Consider the following 26,575-nt stretch of genomic DNA (forward strand, 5'->3'; position numbering starts at 1 on the left):
ATGTGCTTAACCCTCTAAATAGGAGTTTCTATATCTGAAGATGAACATGCTAAATCCCCATCTCATAGGGTTGCTTTGAAGATTAAATGAAGTAATCTCAAGCTGAGCACACTACTTGACATCAAATAAGGATTTAGTTTATAAGTTCACTTTTTTATACTACTAAAGTAAGACTAGTTTTCCAATTTATAGCATGATGAGCAGTTTCACTTTTGTTGATGCGTGGATGAAGTTGCCACGATAGTTCTTTTACAAGGGAAAATGATCATGCAAGCATGTAACATCCAGGTGTTTTTCATAAGGTTATAGAATATAAGCAATATTACTTACACAGTAAACTATGAGGGGCATAGTAAGATTGTAGACATTAAAACTTAATTGTAATTTATGTAGCATCCCATTGTGATATTTAATGAAAAAGTTTTTTTCACCTTTCTTCATTTTTAGTATCGTCACCCCTATGAGTAAATTACATTTTCGCGTATGGAGTCACCAGACACTGAAATCTGATGTTTTGTTGGGAACTGCTGCACTAGATATCTATGAAACATTAAAGTCAAACAATATGAAACGTATGTATGTAAAAATAATAGAAATTATGCTCAGTTTCTTTTTTCTACAGGAAATTCATATGCCAAACATCCAGAATGATTATGTTCACTATTTTTAATTATTAACAGGGAGGAGAATCTTGAACTATTTAAAGCATTCGGAGTAACCTTGGTTTGGCCATCCCTTTTGTATTCAATGTCTTAAATAAATATTCACTTATTTAATAGATATTTATTAAAGTACTGCATACTCAATTATGGAAAACTATAAAATACAAAGCAGAGATGAAGGGAAAAAAAATCCCCTGGCAGAGAGACAAATGTTAATATTTTGATAGATTTCCTTTTCCAAATGCTCATTTTAAAAACTTCTTCATTTATTTTATTTTTTAAAATATATTTTTATTGATTTCAGAGAGAGAAGGAGAGAGAGAGAGATAGAAACATCAATGATGAGAGAGAATCATTAATTGGTTGCCTCCTGCATGCCCTACACTGGGGATTGAGCCGAAACCTGGGCATGTGCTCTGACCGGGAATCGAACCGTGGCCTCCTGGTTCATAGGTTGATGCTCAGTCACTGAGCCACACTCACTGGACAAAATTTCCTCATTTTAGATGGTTGTTTTTATTTATATAGGATGGGGCAAAAGTAGGTTTATAGTTGTTTTATGGGAAATAATAAATAAGAATAAAGAGTTTCATGTACTCACAACTGTAAACCTACTTTTGTTCCATTCTGTGTGTAAGTATATATCTGTTAAATATACATATATAAAAACTTGAAACATGTTTGTTTTAATATATTATTTTAAAACATCGATATTTTCTACCCCTTGACTATCTAAAACATACTTCTAAAAATTTTATTTCTCGCTTAGAACTTATGAGATACAATCCATTTTTTAAGTAACCATATATATATATATATATTTTAAATTGATTATACAGAGAGGAAGGGAGAGAGACAGAGAGATGTGAGAGGGAAACATTGATAGGTTGCCTCATGCACGTGTCCCCATCCACCAGGTATGAACCCTCAACCTTGACTATGTGCCTTGACCAGGCATTGAACCTGCCACCTTTTGGTTTATGGGACACTCCAACCAACTGAGTCATACTGATTCAGGGTGAGATATAATCCATTCTTTTTTAAAATATTTTTTAATTTGATTTTTAGAGAGAGAAGAAGGGACAGGGAAAGGGGAAACATTGATTTGAGAACAGAACATCTATTGGCTGACTCCTGCACGCCCCCTACTGGGGATAGATTTCGAAACCTGGGCGTGTGCCCTGACCAGGAATTAAATCAGCAACCTTTTGGTGTATGGGATGACACCCAACCAACTGAGCAACACCGGCCAGGGCAGTCCATTCTTAAGTGATATGTTGCCAGTCAATATAAATTAGCCATATGTTGCTGAATTTTCTTGGTTGTCTTGCTGGCTCATTTCATTTTTTATTTTTTTTAAATATGTTTTTATTTATCTCAGAGAGGAAAGTAGAGGGAGAGAGAGATAGAAACATCGATGATAAGAGAATCATTGATCAGCTGCCTCCTGCACACCCCCTCCTAGGATTCTAGTCTGCAACCCTGGGCCTGTGCTCTGACCGGAATTGAACCTAGGACCCTGCTGGCTCATTTTATGCAAGGATGGCATGTATATAGTAAATGTGATCATTGAGCTATTTAGCATTTTATGTTATTAAGTGTTAGCAAATTTTATTCTATTTTTAAAATGTTTTGGTGTCATAAGATCTGAATCCCTGAGGGAAGAATATTAAAACAATTTATATACACATATGTGATTTTTTTTTCACATTGTTTTTAACAGTTAAGATGACTTAAAGGGAAAAATTACCAATATGTAGAGTTTTTTTTTCTGACATTAGGTTTTTAAGTTAAGATGACTTAAAAAAAATGACTATTTGTTCTGTAATTTATTCTCTTCTAGTTGAGAAAGTAGTTGTGACTTTACAGCTTGTAGGTGACAAAGAACCAGCAGAGACAATAGGAGACTTGTCAGTTTGTCTTGATGGGCTGCAATTAGAATCTGAAGTTGTTACCAATGGTGAAGCTACATGTGCAGAAAGTAAGTAATCGCTTTTTGTATAGGGTCTTTAATGATTCTTCTTACATTAGCCAGTCTAGTGTGCTACATGTAATTTTTACTATTGTTTTCACATTTAAGACATTGTTTATTTTTGTGTGTTTTTTTTTTAAGGAATTTTTTTAGTATGTTTTTATTGATTGTTTTAGAAAGAGAAAGGGAGAGGGAGAGAAGATAGAAATCTTGATGATAGATTGTCTGCCTCCTGCAGGCCCCCTACTGTGGATCAAGCCTGCAACCCAGGCATATGCCCTGCCCAGGAATCGAACCAGAGACCTGTATGGTGCATGGGACAATCCACTGAGCAACACAAACTTCACCATTATTTTCTTTTTAAAAAGAGACATTGACAATTGAAAACATTTTCCTTTTAGGGCATTGTTTGTGTGAATTAGACGTCTTTCTGTAAGTTGAAAGGCTAGCCATATAAAAGTTGAACCACAGTTGGCCCTATGGGTAATAAACTGATTTGTAAAATATTTATTCTTTAGGCCAATGATAGCTGTTAAGGCATCATATAGCAGACATAGTTTATTGTCTGTGGCATTGTGTGTTTGAATTTAAATTTGACTCGAAATCTTTCTTAGTACTGTACCAGACAGCCAATACAAGCTGAAATTCATTTGCCATCTCTTTTATGTAGAGACTAGAGGCCCGGTGCATGAAATTCATGCACTTGGGGGGGGGGATGTCCCTCAGCCCAGCCTGTACTGTCTCCAATCTGGTACCCTTCAAGGGATGCCCAATGCCTGGTGTGATCGGGCCTAAATGGGCAGTCGGACATTCCTCTCACAATCCAGGACTGCTGGCTCTCAATCACTTGCCTGCCTGCCTGCCTGCCTGATTGCCCCTAACTGCTTCTGCCTGCCAGCCTGATCACCCCCTAATCACTCCCCTGCCAGCCTGATCGATGCCTAACTGCCCTCCCCTGCTGGCCTGGTTATCCTTAACTGCCCTCCCCTGCAGGCCTGGTCCCCCGCAAACTGCCCTCCCCTGCAGGCCTTGTCCCTCCCAATTGCCCTCCCCTGCAGGCCTGGTCACCCCCAACTACCCTTGTCTGCTGGCCGGTCACCCCTAACTGCCTTCCCCTGCAGGCCTGATTGCCCCCAACTGCTCTCCCTTGCAGGCCTGGTCCCTCCCAACTGCCCTCCCTTGCTGGCCATCTTGTGGCCACCTTGTGTCCACATGGGGGCAGCCATCTTTGACCACATGGGGGTGGCCATCTTGTGTGTTGGAGTGACGGTCAATTTGCATATTACCTTTTTATTAGATAGGAAGATAGGATGCCTTTGTGTTATAATAATGACAAAACCAATTCATTTATGAATGCTGGTATATCTTTTTTTAAAAATATATATTTTATTGATTTTTTTTTCTTTTTACAGAGAGGAAGGGGGGGAGAGAGAGAGAGAGAGAGAGACAGTCAGAAACATCGATGAGAGAAAAACATCGATCAGCTGCCTCCTGCACCCCCCCCACTGGGGATGTGCCCGCAACCAAGGTACATGCCCTTGACCAGAATCGAACCTGGGACCCTTCAGTCCGTAGGCCGATGCTCTATCCACTGAGCCAAACCGGTTTTGGCAGTGCTGGTATATCTTACTGTTTATGATTTACTAGTGTTTGTTAAAGGGAGTAAACATGAACTATAAATTGAAAGTTTGATAGCACCCAAGTTGTGCCTGCAGAGTTAGCATGCTTAATAAAACTACTTCTCAGTGGATTCTCTTTAGATATTTCCATGTACCAAGTGAAATTTCTTTTTTTTTTTTAGAAAGATACTTTCTTTTTTAAAACATATTTTTATTGATTTCAGAGAGAGAGAGATAGGAACATCAATAATGAGAGAATCATTGATTGACTGCCTCCTGCATGCCCCATACTGGGGATTGAGCCCACAACCCAGGCAATGTGCCCTGACTGGGAATCGAACCCTGACCTGGTTCATAGGCGATGCTCAACGACTGAGCACGCCAGCCGGGCTGAATCTGATTTTTAGAGGCTGCAGCACAAAGAACAGATTCACGCTTTCCTTGATTAGTCTGACAAAGTTCTTTTTGTTTACTTAGAAACTGCATTATGAAACATTTTATAGTTGTGAGGTGCTATTCTTCTGTTTGGAAAACTTACTACTTCCTTTTTAACTCATGATTTTTTTTTAATAGCAGGACCTTACAGGTAGTCCTGATATATCTTCCAGATGGTTTCTTTGGGGTTAATGAGGGTGAAGAGAAATTTCCAAAATGGTCATATTGCTTCAGAATTGAAATGTTCATTTTAATTGACAACTATTCATGAGTATTCTACAATAGTTTATTTTTCTATAAATGGCAGTTCCAGAAGATAATATAAATAATTAAATTACATTGCTAAACTGCTCTAACCCTCAGTTTTTATAGCTTCCTATTTATTCCCTACAAATTTGAAACTATTATTAATGCCAAATATTTCATAATTAACAAAAGTAAAGCATTTAGTCTTCATATTTCAGAGTAGAATCTAAGCTGCTTATTTATATTTATGACTTTGTTATCTACAGAAGTTCATATTTCTATGTCATCAATTTACCACTCAAGTAGGAAAATAATTGGCAGAATTTAACATGATTTCTTGAAGTAAAGAGTGTTTAACTGGGAAGTCATAGTGGATTTTAGGATTGGAGTTGCCAGCCATAATAGCTACTTTTTTTTTTTTTTTGAACGCTTATCATATTGTAGGCTTAATGTTGGTGTATTTACATGTGTACTCATTTAACTCGTAACGTTGTAAAGCATTATGTATCATTTTCTTTCCAATAACACACTTAAAATTTAGCAACTTTAAATTAAATCATTAGTTAGTTGTGAGCAAACAAATAAAACCCAGTTCAGCCCACAGGTATGTGTGGTGGGAACTAAACTTGTATTTTTCTGGTTCCATTTCTGTAACTTACAGGTCAGAAATGAAAATTAGAGTTTAGCACTACAATTGAGTTTTTAGCACCTTGGCATTGTTTGGTTGGATTAGAACTTGGGGTGGAGTGGGGCATAGCTTTGGTATTCCAATATTTTTCTAATTTTATAAATTTTTTTCCTCCTGGAACAATACATACATGGTTCTTTTTTTTTTTTTTTAATATATTTTACTGATTTTTTACAGAGAGGAAGGGAGAGGGATAGAGAGCTAGAAACATCGATGAGAGAGAAACATCGATCAGCTGCCTCCTGCACACCCCCTACCGGGGATGTGCCCGCAACCAATGTACATGCCCTTGACCGGAATCGGACCTGGGACCTTTCAGTCCGCAGACCGACGCTCTATCCACTGAGCCAAACCGGTTTCGGCACATGGTTCTTTTTAAAAAACGATTTCAGAGAGGAAGGAAGAGGGAGTTAGAAACATCAACGGTAAGAGAGAATTATTGATTGGCTGCCTTCTGCACACCCAACACTGAGTATCGAGCCCAGAACCCACATGTGCTCTGACCGGGAATCTAACCCTGACCTCCTGGTTCATAGGTTGATACTCAACCACTGAGCCATGCCAGCCTACCATAGGTGGTTCTTATAATGAAGTCTGTTCTTGTAGACTTTGATATTTTTTATTAATTAAGTAATGTTAATGAAAAGAATCATGGTCTGAATTTGGATATGAAAAGTAGTCAAATAATATAGCTTGCCGTATATTTAGATATACTGTGAATGTTAGATTTTCCTGATGATTAAGCATTATCTCTTTTGGTACTTAATGAATTTTTGGTTCATTATTTTTGTTGGTTATATTTTTTTAAAATGGCAGTTATATATGTAAACCTTTTCAAATGAAACAAAATTTATTCAGCATGTTTATTCTTCCCACTTTACTTCAAGCTTTATTTAAAACCCGGAGAACTTTATGCACTGGCCACCATTGTCCAGTGGTTAGAACATTGGCCCGCACACCTGAGGGTTGCTGGTTTGATTCCTGGCCCAGTCGGGGCATGTGCAGGAGGCAACCAATCCATGTGTTTCTCTCACATCGATGTTTCTCTCTCTCTCTCTATTAAACCTCACCTGAGGATATTTTTCCCATTGATTTTTAGAAACAGTGGAAGGGAGGGAGGGACATGGGGAGGGGAAGGAGGCAGGGGAAAGAGCACGAGAGCAAGAGCAAGACTTGAGAGAGACACTTGATGCTCTTCCTTATTTCGCTGATTTAGAAATTAACCACATAATCTGCCCCGGTGTTTTCCTGTAGTTAAGTACAGAGTTACTCTGCTTTTGTAAGTCTGTGGGAAGAAGCCTTTATTGCTAGTTGGTAGACTTTCTGCTATAGTCCTCAGATATAAATTAACTCAACAAATTGAGTGTGGGCAGTTGTTAATATCTATAAGAACTTCCTTTTCATCTATTTTTAGTTCTACTTTTAGTTCTTCAGAGATTGGTAGTGGAGTGTTTTACATCTGTCTTCCCAAATATGACATCCAACAAGAAGCACCAAAAAGTATTATTGTCAAAGACAGGGGTCCTCAAACTTTTAAAACAGGGGGCCAGTTCACTCTCCCTCAGACCGTTGGAGGGCCGGACTGTAGTTTAAAAAAAAAAACTATGAACAAATTCCTATGCACACTGCTAAGTCAGCTGCTAAGCAGGACAGGCAGCGGCGGCAAAAACACCCGGTGGGCCAGATAAATGTCCTCGGCGGGCCGCATGTGGCCCGCGGGCTGTAGTTTGAGGACCCCTGGTCAAAGACATTAGTTTTCCTAAAGAGAAATTTTACTATTAAATTTTGATTATAAAATAGGATTAATGAAGATCTAATTCTTTAACATGTATATCTCTGGAGATGTATCCCAAAATGAATTTGGGAATATTTTTGGGCATATGTGACCTTTGGTTCTTATTGTGTATGTTCCATTACATTTTGATTTTATTCTTTCTTGCATTAGACTTTCTTGCATTAATTTTAGGCTCAATAGTCATTTTCATGTGTGAATCCTATCTAATAAAGAGGGAATGTGCTAATTGACCTACATGCCATCACAACGATGGCAGTGCCCACAGCCAATAAGGAGGGAATATGCTAATTGACTATCCTGCCCTCAAAGATGGTGGTGCCCATAGCCAATAAGGTGGGAATATGCTAATTGACTGCCCTGACCTCAAAGATGGTGGCGCCCAGTCCTCTCAGCCCCGCCAGGGCAGCAGGTGCGGCAAGGTTGGGACAACCCCCAGGCGGGCCCATCCGCTCCACGCGCCTGCCTCCAGAGTCCCCTCAGCTCCCCAGCCACCCAGGGCCAGCCCGAGGTGCAGGCAAGCCTTGGATGGCAGCTGCCCAGCCTCCCAGGGCCTCCCAAGGCTCAGGTAACCAGGTCCGGCCGAGGCTTGCGCTGCCGGCAGTGGCAGCAGCAGAGGTGTGATGGGACGTCGCCTTCCCCTGATCGCCGGGTTGCCTCCTGCCCCTGAGGGCTTCCGGACTGTGAGAGGGGGCAGGCCGGGCTGAGGTACTCTCCCCTCTAGTGCATGAATTTACATGCATCGGGCCTATAGTATATCTATAATGTTTTTTACCAGCATACTACATTCTAAGAAACTAGCCTAAATTTTTTGCTCTACCAAATATTATTTGAAATTACCAGATCTCAATTGGGCCTGAGTACCAACTAATTGTTTTACAGAGAGAAACTTTGCTGTAATGATATTTTAAAAATTTGACTACCATTTGAACATTTCTATGTATGCTCATAAGATATCCTACATAGACCCTTCAATATGTGCTTTGCTATAGTAAATGAGATAGTTTAGAAGTAGTAGTTACTGGTAGATTTAAATGGTTTGTTCCAAATGGTTTTCTTAATTTTTGAGAAAAGTAGGATACTAATTGACCTATTTTAGTAACTTATGCTGGATATTTTGGTTCTCTGATTTTATTTATGTTTTATTCATCAGCTATTTTAAGGGAATGTATTCCATATAAGAATAATTCTTATAAAACAAAATCATATCATTGTATCATGTTTTAAAAACTATTTTAACAGTTTTATTGATATATATTTTATATTTCATAAAATTCACCCATTTCAACTATACAATTTAATGGTTTTTAGTAATTGATTTGAGTAATCCAACCAGTACTGTAAATTGTGTTTAGGACATTTTCATCTCCTGGTAAGATCCCTCCCTCTAGCCTATTTATAGGAATTCCTGTTCTCACCTCCAGGCTCAGACAACCACTAATCTAGTTTGTCTTTAAAATTTTGTCTTTTCTAGATACATTATATAAATGAAATCATACAATATGTGTTCTTTTGTGTCAAGTTTTTTCACTTAGCATGCTTTTTAGGTTAATCCACGACAGCATGTTTCAGTAGTTCATTCCTTTTTATTACTGAGTAGTTTTCCATTGCATAGATATACCACATTTTATCTATTAATGTCTACCATTTTTTAAAAATGTAATATTTGGGGGACATATGTAATACTTTCAACAATAAAGATTTTTTTTAAATGTAATATTTATAGACCAGATGAGATGCTTGCCAACTTAGCTGTGTAGTATAGGGGTGACTCAGCATCTTATAAGGAGTTAATCTATTAATTATGCTTTGGAATAATACAGTGATTATCTCACTGTTTGAAATTATGCCCATATTCATAAGGGGCTATTATTCTTTAACTAAATGGACCTGACTGTTAAACTTGAGTTCTTGTTTCTTCATTTTATAGTTTTTTCTTCTCTGTTTTTGTGGCAGTATGCCTACCTCTAGTAGCCTTCTTCTAATGTTTTATACTCTACTAGAGGCCTGGTACACGAAATTCGTGCATGGGGGGTGGTCCTCAGCCCAGCCTGCACCCTCTCCAATCTGGAATCCCTCTCACAATCCAGGACCACTGGCTCCTAACTGCTCCCTGCCTGCCTGCCTGATCGCCCCTAACTGCTCCCCCTGCTGGCCTAGTCGCCCCCAACTGCCCCCCCCTGCCAGCCTAGTCGTCCCTTACTGCCCCCTCTGCCAGCCTGATCACCCGCAACTGCCCCCCCACTCGCCGGCCTGGTTGCCCCCAACTGCCCCCCTCCCGCCAGCCTGGTCACCCCATGCAACCTGCTGCTCGGTTGTTTGGTCGCCCCTCACTGACGCCCCTGCCGGCCTGGTCACCCCACGCAGCCAGCTTGTTCAGTCGTTTGGTTGCCCCTCACTAACCCCCCCTGCCGGCCTGGTCGCCCCACGCAGCCTGCTTGTTCAGTCATTTGGTCGCCCCTCACTAACCCCCCTGCCGGCCTGGTCGCCCCATGCAGCCTGATGCTCAGTCGTTTGGTCGCCCCTCACTAATCCCCCTGCCAGCCTAGTTGCCCCACGCAGCCTGTTTGGTCATCTGTTCAGTTGCAATGGTCTCTTATGCTCTTATATATATAGATAGTATACGGGCCCTTACTGAATCCTAGAGATAGTTCACATGAATAAAATTTGAAGAAAGTGAACATTGTGGCATTCATTTTTGGTTACTTTAAACACCCACCCATTTGTGCCTTTTCTGCTCTTGAAGCTGTTTTCCAGGCCCCAGCATGAGAGATATGTTACTGGTTTTTCTGTTTTCAGAACCTATTTTATTAATCATTCTGCTGGTCATCAGCACTTTTTTGGTAAGATATTTGGAATACTAAAATAGCTAAAAATAATTAGATTTATATTTGAATTGAGCAAACATATATTTTAAGAAAGGCAGAAGTAGCCCAGGGGTGATATACCTAGGTTAATTAATATTTCTTACACGTAATCTGCATTTGTGCAAAATTTTGGTAAAACTTTTATTTCAATCTTAATAACATTTATCACATTTTCCTTTTTAAATGTCATGTTGGAATTTAAATTCTAGTATGTTCTTTACTAGAAAGATTTAATAAAAGGCTTTGCTTACATACCATATTTAGAAAAAACATGAACACCACTTTGAAACTCATTCTCTCTCTAAATTTTATTTATGTTAAAGGTGCTTCACAGAATGATGATGGCTCCAGGCCCAAGGAGGAAACAAGGTAAGATTTTACTTATTGTTTATTAAAAATGCAGAAAAAGATATTAATTTTAGTCAAAATTTCAAGTTCAGATTGATATAAGAATAAATGACTGTCAAAAAATTCAGGGCTCAAGGTAAGAAAGGAAATATTTATGAAAGATTCAGGACTCTTAGCTTATCTGACTGCAGTTCTCTGGTGTAGGCCAGGGATACCCAAATTGCTAATACTTCCTTCAGCTTGTAGAAAGTTGATATATTGGCATTTTTTTCAAAGGCAAGGAGTTCAGAATCCCAGGGCCATCACTAGGATGTTAAATTTATTTTCTAGGAAAGCTAAAATATAAGGGTTGGGTACATATGAAGGTCACCACTGGCTATAATATCTCCTGTGTCTTCATTAGCAAGGGCAGAGATATGAACCATATGTTTGCTCTTAGCCTAGATTCAGTGCTTTCATGTGCTTATCTGCCTTCAGTCTAGAGCCTGCAAGTATTGAATGCCTGGGTTGTTTTAACTGACTTAACAGACTTTAAAGTGTTTATTGGTTTTTTTGGAAACCAACAATGGGAGATAAAGTTAGGAAAGGAGATGATTGTGTTTTACTTGTCTGTTTACCTTTAAAAATATATTTTTATTGATTTTTAGAGAGGAAGGAAGGAAGAGGGAGGGAGATAAATATGGATGTGAGAGAGTAGCATCAATCGCCTACCTCCTGCATGATCCCCCACCGGGGATCCAGCCCACAACCCAGCAACCTTTTGATAAACAGTACCACACCTAATCAACTGAGCCACACCAGCCAGCACTCTATTTACTTTTGTGATGAATAAAAATTTCATAATAAAAAGTTTTAAAAAGATGACTCATTAAGATTTTTAGGAAAATCAAAGTTTATAAAGCTGTTGTGTTTTACCTAATGGAGATCTGCCTTCACAGAGTCACTCCTGTGACAAAGAATCATCTTCTAATCTCAAAAGAAGGGTAGGATATTAAGGGGTAGTAACTTCTTGGCCAGAGAAAAATCTGCACTAGCGTACCTAATAATGGTGAATGGTCCCAAGTTTTCCTGTGCCCTGGCTCCTCATTCTATTTCTGAATGGGCTCTCAGGGTTATATGTAAGACCCTACCCAAAGGCTGTTTATGTATTTGATAAAGCTAGCCAGAAATTAGAAAGCTTTTCACAAACTTCTAAAACTCTTAAGTCTGCTAGTTTTTGTTAAATTAAAAGAGCGTTTTCCCCCCTTCCCTTTTCTTTACCCGCTTCTTATCCAGAGTGAACACAAATGGATCAGATGACCTTGAGGATGCAGGGTCTGGTGAAAATAGGAAGGTCAATGGGAATAATTCTCCATCACTCTCAAATGGCGGTTTTAAGCCTTCTAGACCTCCAAGACCTTCACGACCACCTCCACCAACCCCGCGTAGACCAGGTGTGTATTCCAGCCATACAATAGGGATGTAGCTCTTATACTGTGATTCTAAGTAATGTTCTGTTTCGGAATTGATCCTCAGGTAAGTGTAAAAAGGCCCTTGTAGGCTGGTTTTCTAGCTGTAATTTTATATTAAAGATTTTGGCCAAGAATGATCTATACTAATAAAAGAGTAATATGCTAATTAGACCGGGAAACCTTCCAGAGACCTTCTGGATGTCCTTCTGAACAAAGCCAGGGGTCTGACCGGCCTGCAAACCACCCAGGCCCCTCGCCCAGGCCACCCCCACCCCAGTGGGTACCCCTACCCCGATGGGAGCGTGGATGGCCTGCAAAAGGCCCTCAGCCCCTCACCCAGGCCAGCCTGCCCCCAGCGGAGACCCCCACCCCGATGGGGGAGTGGCCAGCCTGCAAACAGCCCTCAGCCCTTCACCCAGACTGGCCACGCCCCCCAGCGGGGACCCTCATCCCAATGGGGGCATGACCAGCCTGCAAACAGCCCTCAGCCCCTGGCTCAGGCTGGCCCCGCCCCCAGCAGAGACCCCACCACCACCCCGGTCGGGATTTGGCCAGCCTGCAAACCGCCCCAGGCTTGCCCCACCCCCACAAGGGGACCCTGATCCAGGACCCCCTTTAGGGCAAACCCACCAGCCCCCACCCGTGCACCAGGCCTCTATACTAATAAAAGGGTCATAGGGTAATTAGATTGAACATCCTTCCGGACAAAGCCATGGTGGCAGAGCCAAGACAGAGGCAGTAAGGTGTGATCAGTCTGGCAGGGGAGAGCAGTTAGGGGGATCAGGTAGGCAGGCAGGCAAATGGTTAGAGCCAGCGGTCCTGGATTGCAAGAGGGATGTCCGACTGCCAGTTTAGGCCCTATCCCGCAGGAATTGATTCTCCTTTAAACTGGCAGTCGGACATCCCCCAAGGGGTCCCAGATTAAAGAGGTGCGGTCTGGGCTGAGGGACACCTCCCTCCCGTGCACGAATTTCGTGCACTGGGCCTCTAGTCTTTCTATAAGTAACTAAGACTTGCCTTTTCCCTAAGTTTTTCCTCCAGGGGTGAAGTTAACGAGGCATGAGCTCTATTCAGAATAAAAATCACATTATATAAAGTACTAGAGGTCCAATGCACAAAATTTGTGCAAAAGTAGGCCTTCCTTCCCCTGGCTCCCGGCACCGGCTTCCCTCTGGCACCCAGGACCTGGGCTTCCCTCGCAGCCCTGGCTTTGTCCAGAAGGTCAACCAGTCTAATTAGCATATTACACTTTTATTATTATAGATAAGCAGTACAGATAAGATTGCATCTTTCTGTCAGGGTTTGTAACTGTGTGGACATTAGTATGCCATAGAATCAAAGATCTGGTTGCTTATTCTCATTATATCCTTTAGAAAGACAATTAGTAAATGGCAAGTAATGCTAAATGATATTCAAATTTTAAAGCAAAAATTATACAATAAATGAACATCATGTAATAAAAGTGTAAACATATACAGGTAGAATATCCATTTTATTCCTGACCAGCCAGAACAAATCTTTAATCTTTTATTATTTCTCTCTGCTAGTATATGGACGGGGAATGTAAAATAATTAAACCAAATATTATTAGAAAAATAAGCTGTCCACAAATTATTTCATTAAATGACTTTGTGTTTAATTATACATCTTCCCCCTTTTTCTGTACATAATGTTTTTCTGTACACAATATATTCCCAGTCTTTAAGACCATATACTACTTTGTCATAATATTGGTAACTTCCTTCAGGAATTGTTTTGTCAATAAGTATTTCTTGAAGATGTAATATGTACTTAACAACTATTTATAAGAATAGTATTGCTTATTAGTCAGGTCTTCCATTATAACTAACATCAAAAATTGACCTTTAATCTGCAAGGTGTCATAAGAAAGACAATTTTAAGGATTTGGAAGATTGTTAAATGAACTTCATAATACCATGGAATACCAACACTTATCTATTCTAAGAGTTTTTACTTTCTGTGCAATGAGGAAATCAGGATCTGTGCTTCATAATTAAAATAGAACATGGGGTAGACAGCCTAAAAAATGTAAATAAGCCTATTTAGTGGGACCATTGGCTTTATCACATTATTTAATTTACTTTAGTAATCTTTTCCTACATATTCATATATTAAATTTTATATTTTTTGTCTACCTCTTCATTTTTAAAAGTTAAACATTTATCCTGATTTCTGAAAATAGAAGATTGTTTTCCTGTTTTTTCCAAATCTTTTATAGCTTCTGTTAATGGTTCACCTTCTGCCACTTCTGAAAGTGATGGCTCTAGTACAGGCTCTCTGCCTCCAACAAATACAAATTCAAATACATCTGAGGGAGCAACATCTGGATTAATAATTCCTCTTACTATATCTGGAGGCTCAGGCCCTAGGCCATTAAATCCTGTACCCCAAGCTCCACTACCACCTGGGTGAGTAACTGTTTTTGGTTAACATTTGTTTTCTTTTGGCATCTGTATATACTTATAAATAAGGAAAATAATACCATTCTTTAAAACACTATCTTAAAGAAATTGTAACTGCTTTTGATGGGGATCTAGAATCAAACTGAACCAAAATAAAGTTTGCCATATTTGAAATTTCTACCCTCATTTTCAGGGCAAAGTGGAAGAAATTTCTTTTAAAATGATTTTTTTTTCCCCCCCTGAAACGCTGAACCATAAGAAGTTAACCAAGGCCAAGTAGTAATATAGTCATCTAATTCAGATTGCTTTTTTTAAAGGGAAAAAAGAAATCACTTTTTAAAATAAAATAGGAAACTGAGAAAATTAGCACTCATAATTCTATTTTAATCACTTCAAGTACAAGTCAGATACTTGAAGGACTACTTTTGCACAAATAATACTCTAATCACTAAATTAATAATACTATAATACTCTAATAATACTCTAGTAGATTATGTATGTATATACATATGACATTCAAATTAATCCAGAGCTCAGAATGCTAATCAAAATTAATTGACTGTTTAATATATTTTAATATGTTTTTATTAATTTCAGAGAGGAAGGAAGGAGGGAGAGAGATAGAAACATCAGTGATGAGAGAGAATCATTGATTGGCTACCTCCTGTATGTCCCTGACTGGGGATCAACCCCCCAATCTGGGCATGTGCCCTAGACCAGAATCAAACCTGGGACCCTTTAGTCCGCAGGTGGATGCTCTGTCCACTGAGCCAATCCGGCTAGAGCTGGTTAATATATTAATAAGCTCTCATGATGAGAATTTTAATTGCTAAATAGATTATATATTATTTATGTGGGTAGTTAGGCCATTTTTCTTTTGGAAAGCCTCCATGGGAAGCCAAATTAGAAAGTTATTTGTACAAGGGATTACCATAGAGAAACTGGGTGCTCTTAGAAGTTATTGGTACTTCTAAGCTATGATAGTTTAGTCTTCTTCGCCTTGGAGGTAAACCTACCAAGGAGACTAGAATACTCAGAATGAGTTTGTCCATTGCACTGTGCAGAGATATATCTGATAAAGTCTTACTCTTTGATTTCAGTGTTTCTAGAACCCAAATAATTATTTGTCTTTCAGTTAGCAGTTCTTTAGTTTTTCTTTAGATTTCATTGTTTTAATTACAGCTTTCTTTCCCACTTAAGTCCTGCATATACCTTGACCAGATTGAGATAGACTGTTTCCTGAATCTTTTTCAAGCCTCTTTAGAAATACAAGACTTCTCCTAGAGCAGATACTTGATACTTCTGCAGAAGAGATCTTGTCCACTATGTGTCACCCTCAGCATAACATTTCTTGATTCTGTTCCTAAATTCTTTTCATATCTTTTTTATATATTGACATGCTTATTTGCCTCAGTTCTATAATATCCTCTATATGTAAAAGCCTAAGCAACTGTTCGACATCCGACTGGTAGCTGTGATGCACAATGATCACCATGGAGTAGACACTCCGACCAGTAGCTGTGACGTACATTGACGACTAGGGAGCAGACGCTCAACGCAGGAGCTGCTGAGCTGCAGTGACTTGGCAGCTGCGGTTCTCGGGTGATGCACCTGGAACCAGAGAGGAGGGAGGCTGATTCCAGGGTATATTACCCAAGAACTGCCCTCTTGCAATCTGGGACCCCTCAGGGGATGTTGGAGAGCCGGTTTCAGCCCGATCCCCGCAGGCCAGGCCGAGAGACCCCACTGGTGCACAAATTCGTGCACCAGGCCTCTTGTGGTCATATAAGCCAAAAAGGCAAAGACAGGATTAAAGATAAGTACCATACCCAGATTTTTTAATTTTGTGTTTAAGTTGGGAGCAGAGAGTGGACCAGCATGGGCGAGTTTACTATGTAGATCATATTGAAAAAAGAACAACGTGGGATAGACCAGAACCTCTACCTCCTGGGTAAGTATCTGAATTAATGAAGAGAAAAAGTGTTTATTCAGAACTGTAGATTATGTCTGTAACAAAACCTTTACTACATTCTTACTTTTCACCTCTTCCTATTTTTATCTACTTTGTTTTGTGGTAGATGTAAACTAGAAAGAAGAGAGTCAGATACTTGATGGAGCATAATGAATGATCTTAATTTTCACTCAGTTCTGACCTAAAGATTCTATAAGTCTTACTACTTCCAAGTTTTCCTTTCTGAACTTTAACTGTCTCAAACCACAGGATTTTAGGATTAGTTTCTTTAAGACTAATTATTTAAATGAATAAGAATTATAACCCCTATCATATAAATGAGGATAATATCCCTATTTTATATATATATATAAAAATATAATATTATATATATATATAACTTTTATTTTTATTTATTTATTTTTTTATTTTTGAATATATATTTTATTGATTTCTTAGAGGGAGAGGGAGAGAGAGTTAGAAACATTGAACAGCTGCCTCCTGCACACCCCCCACTGGGGATATGCCCGCAACCAAGGTACATGCGCCTGACCGGAATCGAACCCAGGACCCTTCAGTCCGCAGGTTGATGCTCTATCCAGTAAGCCAAACCGGCCAGGGCAACTTTTTTATTTTCAAACCTCACTTAGGATATGTTTATTGATTTGAGAGAGGGAGAGAGAAAGAGAGAAGGAGATCGATTGGTTGCCTCTAGTACATTCCCAGACTAGGGATTGAACCCGAAACCTTTTTGGTATATGGGATTTTGTTCAGCCAACTGAGCCACCTGGCCAGGGCTAATGAATATTTTAATACAGCCCAGCCAGCATGGGTCAGTGGTTGAGCATTGACCTCTGAACCAGGAGGTCACGGTTCAATTCCAGGTCAGGACACATGTCCAGGTTGCAGGCTCGATCCCCAGTAGGGGGCATGCAGGAGGCAGCTAATCAGTGATTCTCATCATTGATGTTTCTCTCTCTCTCTCCTCTCTCTCTCTCTCTCTCCCCCCCTGAAATCAATAAAAAAAATTTTTAAAAGAATATTTTAATGCAGGATATTAAGCATTTACATTATATAATTGGAAGAAATATATTTTTATTCAAAGGAATACATAGCAAACATGGGGAAATATTTAATCTTACTAGTTATAATCTTAAGTACACACCTAAAAGATACTGTTTTACTTGTTAAATTATTAGGTAATATTTATTGTGAAATTGTGGAGGATCTTTACCTCATAAAATTGCTGGTGGTATAAATTAGTTACAGTTCTAATAGGACGTATATATAACCATATTAATGCACATACTCTTTAGTAAGTCCCTCAGAAAATTTATCCTAAAGAAATAATACAAAAGAAGGAAAACTTTTTGATATATTAAAGGTATTTGTTATTTTACTGTTTATGATATCAGAAAATTGGGAAGAAGCCTAAACAATCAACCAGTTAGAAATCTCAAAGTTATTATATTAATATTTACTTAATATTATGTTCCCATTTGAAATGATAAATGAGATAATTGTATTCTTGTGGAAAAGTACTTTATGATATCTGTGAAAAGCTATATATATGTAAATTATGTTCCTATTAAGTTTGCAACAATGACAAGAACATTGGAAAGAAAATGAGAACTTTTTCTTAATGACTATTTGAGACTTACTCACTAAATAGACATTGTGTTTAAGTTCATTAATAGACCATTTCAGAATACATAAAATAAAAGGCTTCCGGTAAATCAAAAGTAGTTTAAGGTAAAATGTTACTAAACATGCACCAGGGCCAAGATGAGGTTTTGTTTAATTCTTATCTGTTTCACAAGTATTTGTTGATTTAGGTTGTTTTTTGTTCTGCTTTAGCTGGGAACGCAGGGTTGACAACATGGGACGTATTTATTATGTTGACCATTTCACAAGAACAACAACGTGGCAGAGGCCAACATTGGAATCCGTCCGGAACTATGAACAGTGGCAGCTCCAACGTAGTCAGCTTCAAGGAGCAATGCAGCAGTTTAATCAGAGATTCATTTATGGGGTGAGCAACCTGTTGCATTATAAACTTAATAAGAATATTTGGGTTTTAATCTTTTCCTGAATATGAAATGTAAAGCACTAATTAGAAGGAAGGTATAAGTAAGTTGGAAACCCAGTTGTTGCTGTTGATACTATTTTTAGACCTTATCTCAATGATTCTGTGTATCTGATTTGTTTTTTCCCACTTGAAATTTCCTGAAGTTCAACCTTTATTTTGTTAATGTCAAAAAAAAAAAAAAGATGTTAGGACAACTTAAAAGCCATGGACAAAAGAATAGTAAAAAGAAACCAAAACAATTTGAAAATAATTAAAACCGTTCTAAATTTAGTACTACCTAAATTTAGAAGGCTTGGATCTAAGAACACCTGACTCTTGAGTGGTTGTACAGAACTAATGATAGAATTGAATCACTTTGTAATGTATAAAGGTAAAGTATACCTGATAAATTATTTGATGTTCTGGGAAGCTACAGAAATTGCTTTCTTATTGGATTATGCTAAATAATATTATTATCCCTTCAAAACCAAATTATCTTTGGTATAAAAAATTTCCTTTTTTTTTCCCGCCCTAATCAGTTTGGCTCAGTGGATAGAGTGTCGGCCTGCGGACTCAAGGGTCCCAGGTTTGATTCCAATCAAGGGCATGTACCTTGGTTGCGGGCACATCCCCATTAGGGGGCATGCAGGAGGCAGCCAGTCCATGATTCTCTCTCATCATTGATGTTTCAATCTCTCTTTCTCCCTCTCCCTTCCTCTCTCTGAAAATCAATAAAAATATATATTTTTTTAAATTTTCCTTTTTGGAAATTTATTTAAATTTTACATATTTTCCTTTAGAGTAATATTGCAGTAATGGTGACATACACCGAAATATATTAATGGTTTGTTATACAATCTTTGGTGCTAGGAATTTTACAGTCTTTCAAATCATAGATCTTTTCTCTGAGGAAAATAGTCCTTGTAGAAATTTGATTTTACATTACTAACGAGGAATTTGTTTTGAATAGTATATAGAACTTAAACAGAAGAAAGTCAACTCTCCAAGAGTTCAAGAGAAGTTGACCCTCTTCATTGGCATCTCTTCCCCTCTAACATCATCAGTACAATCCCAGTTAGAATCCACCAGAGTAAAGTCACCTGTCTTCACTAGGCATCGTTTTCTTTTCTCCATGTTCCTATGTATTTCTTGGACCTCATCATACTAGATATCACTCACTGACAAATTCACCTTTTTAAAAAAATACTTTTTTAATGATTTCGGAGAGGGGAAGAGAGATAGAAACATCAATGATGAGAGAGAATCATTGATCTGCTGCCTCCTGCATGCCCCCTACTGGGATGGACTCCGCAGTCTGGACAAATGTGCCCTGACCTGGAATTGAACGGTGACCTCCTGGTTCACAGGTCGATGCTCAACCACTGAGCCACAGTGGTCGGGAGACAAATTCACCTTTATTATCAGCCTTACCTGATTGTGACTAAGACTAGAGGCCAAATGCACAAAATTCGTGCACTGAGGGGAGATGGTCCCTCAGCCAGGCTTGCGTCCTTAGGGGATGTTCCTCTTGCAATCTGGGATGCTGCATGCACCAGTGACCATACTATTCATACAGGTGAAAGGCATCTTGCTATTGTATGGGCAGCTACATTTTTTTGCCCTCATTATAAAAGTAGTACATAACATGATCCTTCTGAGGCAGTAGCACCAGTATTATATGGGATTACTTTTTTTACACAATTATTTTTCCTGCCACCTTCTGTAGACAGCTATCACTGTATCAATTTTTTTTATCTCTTGTCTACTTTACCCTTTTTTTTCTATGTTGTTTTACATTTTCTTTCTAAATTATAATCAGCTTTGGTACACATGGACAAATTTCTTCTAGGTTTTAATGACTAGCTTTCCTGCCTTCTTTAAAGTTAGTTTCCACATGGGTGTCCAGTGGATAGAGCGTGGATTTTGGAGTCAGACACATCTGGGTTCAAATCTTGGTTCCATACTTTCTCTATATGATTTTGAGTAAGTTAACCTTATCAAGCATCATCTATATATATAAAAGGCTAGGCTAATATGCTAAGTGTCCAACTGGTTGCTATGATGGGCACTGACCACCAGGGGCAGACACTCAACGCAGGAGCTGCCGTAACGCCCTCTGGCACCGCGGAGCTGACATCCACAAAGTAAACTTGTCTTCCCCCAAGTGGGACACAGGCCCTGCCACCACTCTGGAGCGACAGCCCACCAAATCACAGCCAACGCTGCCAAGACCCCATGACGCAAAATGCAGCCCACAGCCCAGCCTGGAAACGGTTGCTGTGGACTCCGGGTAATGACGTCACATAGCAATGCCCGGTTTCCTCTCCCTAGCTACAACTAGCCTCCTTAGAGTTTCTTCAGCCCAGGAACACGGCTTGCTTTATAGCCAGGTGGAAACATTTTACACTTTAACCAAATGTCTGTGAAGTGTTTCCCCGTGCCTCATCTCGTTTGATCCTCATAGAAGTCCTGGAGTAGGTAGAGAGGAGACTCTGTGGAATCCTATTTTCTTTTCATTAGCTGAAAACCGGAGATTTAGAAAGTTTAGAAACTTGACCCGACTGAAAAGAAGTAAGAAATGGTGGACCTTGAAAATGACTTCAGGTTTTCTCACTGCACAGAATATAGTCAAACACTGCTGCAGTTAAATATTTTACCCTTTGTTCTCCCTGCGTGATCTACAATAATCATCTGCTTTGTGTTGATATTTACTGCTGTTTTGCTGACAATTACCTGAAAGAGAAGTTGGGGTGCTTCACGGGGCTGGAAAATGTTTAGCTAAATCAGAAAACAGGTCTAATTAAGCAAGTTTATTATATATATATACTAGAAGCCCGTTGCACCAAGTTTTGTGTAATAGACCTTCCTTCACCTGGCTGCTGGCACCAGTTTTCCGCCAGCAGCAGTTTTCCTCTGGCCACCCGCTGATTGGAGCACCTCCCGCCAGTGCGATTGGCCACCCCGAGAGGAACTCCGATCGGAGCGCCTCCGATCGTGCTGGCGGGAGGTGCTCCCCTCGGCGGGTGGCCAGAGGAAAACTGCAGCTGGCGGAAAACTGGTGTTGGCAGCCACACAATCGGCTACCCCGAGTTCCACCACCAGCGCCTTCCGCTGGCTCTATCGGTCCTCCTGCAGTGCCAGCCGTTGGGTGGGGCCGGCAGGAGGAACGGGGGGCAGGGACTCACCGCTCCTCCTTTCATCCCAATTGGCCACCCCAAGTCCCGCCCCCAGCCTGCCGCCAGCCCAATCGTGGGCATAGCAGAGTGATGGTTATTTGCATACTTCCCTTTTATTAGGTAGGATGGCTAAGTTGACTTGCGCATGTGCAATAACATATAAAGCTCTCACTGGCACCAAACGCACACATGTGTTTCGATCTGTCATTGTTGATCGTGTATTTGGCTGACACTTCTCTTATAGAGAAAGGGCAAATAGCGATATAAAAATATTTCTTCTAATTAATTTCCTTTGAATGTGTGCAAATCTGTGCACCGGGCCGCTAGTTACTTTATAAAATACCTATAATTACTTCAGGGGGTTTTCTTTTTTTTTTTTTTTTAGGGGGTTTTCTTGAGGATTCTGTAAAGTTTCTCATTTTTGGTATATACTGTATGCTTAGAAGTATTAGTTTTCATATTTTCTTTCCCTCATATCCACAATTGTAAATGTACCCTTTGTCTCACTTTTACAGTACATAATCTTTTAAAACATTCTATTAAAGGCAGATTAGCAAATTTCTGGAGCACCTACAGCATATGGTTTCATTTTAAACCTGACCAATTTGATTCTCAGAGTCTTTGGAACTTTGCTGTTACTCAATGTCCATTATTTTTATTTTGTTTTTCTCTTCTCATATCCAAAATAATTTGACCAGTTTTCTGAAATTCTTACTTTTTGCTCTTGCTATAGAATGTCTTGCCATAGAATGGTTTTAAATTATAAAGAACTTATTTTAGTTTTTCTTAACTTAGGCAGGGACATGAACTTAATTGAATGAATTGAACATTTCTTTTTTTCAGTACCTTTTAAATTGATTTCATGGAGAGAGATGGGGGTGGGGAAGAGAGTAAGAAAGAAACATTGATGAGAGAAACATAGATAGGCTGCCTCTTGCATGCCCCCTACTGAGGATCAGGCCTGCAACCCAGACATGTGCCTTGACTGGGAATCGAACCAGTGACCTCTCGGCACATGGGATGACACTCAACCGAGCCACACTGGCCAGGGTGAATTGAATATTCTTAATACCAACTACATAAAAAGTTATGGAGTCATGGAGTGTTGCTGAGAAAATCTGGTTATTGGGTATATGAATTTGCCTTTGTCTGATCCTGGTTACAGGGCAGTAGATACATATATGAGCATTTTTAACCTCAGAATGTATACGTTGATGATGTAATACTGTGTGATATCTCTTCCTGGCCCTGGCTTCCCAGCTTATCTGTCCAGGGAGAATCAAAGGGATAGGGTTGGGTATTAGAAAATTATCAAAACAGTTTTTCACGTGCCACACTTTTCAGACATGTTCTATAATCAGGATTCAGTTCTTTTATAGTGTTTCTTCCTGGCTTCCCTACTCTTACTCCTTTTTATAATTGCATCTAGCAAGACCAGTTTTTTGTTTTTGTTTTTTAATTTTCCCCCAGGTCCCTCAAGACCAGTTCTTGACAGGTCTATCTTCCAAGAGCTGTTATATCGGAAATGGGTGTCTCTCTTATAAGCTTTAAAACTTTCAATCAGTTAACTCAGTTTCTGCAATAAGTCAGTGACATAGGGAAAAAAAAACAATTGGGGTAACCTACTATAGATTGAGACTTAAGGAATCAACCAAATGTAATGTGATGACTTTGCATTCTGACTTGAACAAATAAGCAATCAGAGGCATTTAATTAGGAACTGGGTACTAGGTGATACAATTAACATTGATTTTGCTAGGTGTGGTAAAGGTATTGTGGTTATGTAAGAATATGTTTACACATTTTATTTTTAAATATATATATTTTTTTATTTCAGAGAGGAAGGGAGGGGGTGGAGAAATAGAAACATCAATGATGAGAGAGAATCATTGATCGGCTGCCTCCTGCACAGCCCCTACTGGGGATCGAGGCAGCAACCCTTGACTGAAATTGAAACCAGGACCCTTCAGTCTGTAGGCTGACATTCTATCCGCTGAGCCAAACCAGCTAGGACTGTTTATACATTTTAGAAAGGCATACTAAAATACATGGGTGAAATGATGACAGATTACGTCTTACTTTTTTTCTTTTAATCCTCACTCGAGGATATTTTTCCATTGATTTTTAGAAAGATTGGAGGAGAGAGGGAAAGACAGAGAGAAATATCGATGTGGGAGAAACACATTGATTGGTTGCCTCTTGCACGAGCCCTGACCAGGGCCTGGGCTGGTGAGGAGCCTGCAACCCGAGGTATGTGCCCTTGACTGCAATCAAACCCGGGACCCTTCGGTCTGCAGGCCAATACTCTACCCACTGAGCCAAACCTGCTAGGGCTTATCAATTCCTTTCAACTGGAATTCTTTCCTTTTAGTCATTTGACTGCCTATTCTTGCTCCACTGATTCTCTTCCCACAGCTCTTTGTATATACTATGTTCTGTATGTGATCCTCTCTTTTTGAGTTAGAAATACAAGATTTTTTGATGAAAGAGAATCATTGGTTAGCTGCCTCCTGCACGCCCCCTACTGGGGATTAAGCCTGCACCCCAGGCATGTGCCATGACCGCAAATTAAACCTTGACCTCCTGGTTTATGGGTCAATGCTCAGCCACACCACCAACTGGGCTCGACTGGTAATTTTAACATATACTAGTTGCTTCTTGCTTTCTTATCAAGTCTGATAATCTCTGCTTTTTTATTTTATTTTATTTTTTAAATATACTTTTATTGATTTCAGAGAGGAAGGGAGAGGGAGAGAGAGTTTGAAACATCAATGATGAGAGAGAATCATTGATTGGCTGCCTCCTGCACGTCCCCTACTGGGGATCACGCCCATAATCCAAGCATGTGCCCTCGGCTGGAATCGAACCTGGGACCCTTTAGTCTGAAGGCCAGCACTCTATCCACTGAGCCAAACCAGCTAGGGCAATCTCTGCTTTTTTAATTGGAAAAAAGCAGAGATTTTTACATCAACATTTACTATAAATTTCTGTATTTGTGTTGAGTCTGTCATCTTGGTATTCGGCTTTTATTTGCCACTTCTTGTATTTATTCTTTCCTGACTGATTGAATCAAGTATTTTGTATCACTTCATTTTATCTCCTCTAATGACTTTATATTTATGCCTCTTGACATTTTAGTTATGCTTCTTTGTTTTTTCTTTTGTTGTCGTGTTGGTGGTGATTTAGTGATTATAATATGCACGTTAATTTGTCACAGTATATATATATTTTTTTTTTAAAAAAATAAATCTTTATTGTTCAGATTATTACAATTGTTCCTCCTTTTTCCCCCCATAATTCCCCTCCACCCGGTTCCCACCCTACCCTCTGCCCTTACTCCCTCCCCACTGTCCTCATCTATAGGTGTACGATTTTTGTCCAGTCTCTTCCCGCATCCCCCACACCCCTTTCCCACCGAGAATTGTCAGTCCACTCCCTTTCTATGCCCCTGATTCTATTATATTCACCAGTTTATTCTGTTCATCAGATTTTTTATTTACTTGATTTTTAGATTCACTTGTTGATAGATATGTATTTGTTGTTCATAATTTTTATCTTTACCTTTTTCTTCTTCTTCCTCTTCTTAAAGAATACCTTTCAGCATTTCATATAATCCTGGTTTGGTGGTGCTGAACTCCTTTAGCTTTTTCTTATCTGTGAAGCTCTTTATCTGACCTTCAATTCTGAATGATAGCTTTGCTGGGTAATCTTGGTTGTAGGTTCTTGCTATTCATCACTTTGAATATTTCTTGCCACTCCCTTCTGGCCTGCATAGTTTCTGTTGAGAAATCAGCTGACAAACATATGGGTCAGTGGTCAGCAAACTCATTTGTCAACAGAGCCAAATATCAACAGTACAACAATTGAAATTTCTTTTGAGAGCCAAATTTTTTAAACTTAAACTTCTTCTAATGCCACTTCTTCAAAATAGACTCGCCCAGGTCGTGGTATTTTGTGGAAGAGCCACACTCAAGGGGCCAAAGAGCCTCATGTGGCTCGCGAGCCGCAGTTTGCCGACCACAGGTGTGGGTGCTCCCTTGTAGGTAACTAACTGTTTTTCTCTTGCTGCTTTTAATATTCTCTCTTTGTCTTTTGCCCTTGGCATTTTAATTATGATGTGTCTTGGTGTGGTCCTCTTTGGATTCCTTTTGTTTGGGGTTCTCTGTACTTCCTGTTCTTGTAAGTCTATTTCTTTCACCAGGTGGGGGAAGTTTTCGTTCATTATTTCTTCAAATAGGTTTTCACTATCTTGCTCTCTCTCTTCTTCTGGCACCCTCATAATTCAAATGTTGATACGCTTGAAGTTGTCCCAGAGGCTCCTTATACTATCTTCATATTTTTGGATTCTTTTTGCTTTTTGCTTTTCCGGTTGGGTGTTTTTTGCTTCTTTGAATTTTAAATCTTTGACTTGATTCTTGCGATCCTCTAGTCTGCTGTTGGATCTCTGTATATTATTTTTTATTTCAGTCAGTGTGTGCTTAATTTCTAGTTGGTCCTTTTTCATATCCTCTAGGGTCTCGCTAAATTTATCGGCCTTTTCTAGAAAATTCTTGAAAAACCTTATAACCATGGTTTTGAACTCTATATCCAGTCGTTTGCTTTCCTCCATTTCTTTCATTTGTGACCTTTTTCTTTGTCTCCACATGTTGGCTGCTTCCCTGAGTTGATAGAGTGGCTTTGTGTGATAGGTGTCCTATAGGGCCCAGTGGCTCAGCCTCCCCAGTTACCTGAGGTGGACACTCTTGGTGCACCCCTTTGTGGGCTGTGTGCACAGTCTTGTTGTAGTTAAGCCTTGATTGTTGTTGGTATCACTGGAAGGAATTGACCTCCAGGCCAATTGGCTGTAAGGATCAGCTGTGTCTACGCTGGGAGAACTT

General features: G+C 39.5%; 1 protein-coding gene across 4 annotated transcripts in view; it reads left to right on the forward strand.

The window, feature by feature from the left end:
- Positions 1-26,575, forward strand: part of ITCH (itchy E3 ubiquitin protein ligase) — a 110,254-nt gene that overhangs the window by 39,240 nt on the left and 44,439 nt on the right. For 3 of the 4 annotated variants that reach the window (XM_008149714.3, XM_054723632.1, XM_054723630.1), the window contains 7 exons: positions 448-572; positions 2,506-2,643; positions 10,605-10,650; positions 11,905-12,062; positions 14,320-14,509; positions 16,359-16,454; positions 18,312-18,486. In XM_008149714.3, the coding sequence (XP_008147936.1) occupies positions 448-572; positions 2,506-2,643; positions 10,605-10,650; positions 11,905-12,062; positions 14,320-14,509; positions 16,359-16,454; positions 18,312-18,486 (928 nt within the window). The remainder of the gene's footprint in view (positions 1-447; positions 573-2,505; positions 2,644-10,604; positions 10,651-11,904; positions 12,063-14,319; positions 14,510-16,358; positions 16,455-18,311; positions 18,487-26,575) is intronic. The other variant, XM_054723631.1, reaches the window with a different exon arrangement.

The sequence above is a fragment of the Eptesicus fuscus genome, chromosome 12 (genome assembly GCF_027574615.1).
Source record: "Eptesicus fuscus isolate TK198812 chromosome 12, DD_ASM_mEF_20220401, whole genome shotgun sequence".
NCBI classification, from domain to species: Eukaryota; Metazoa; Chordata; class Mammalia; order Chiroptera; family Vespertilionidae; genus Eptesicus; species Eptesicus fuscus.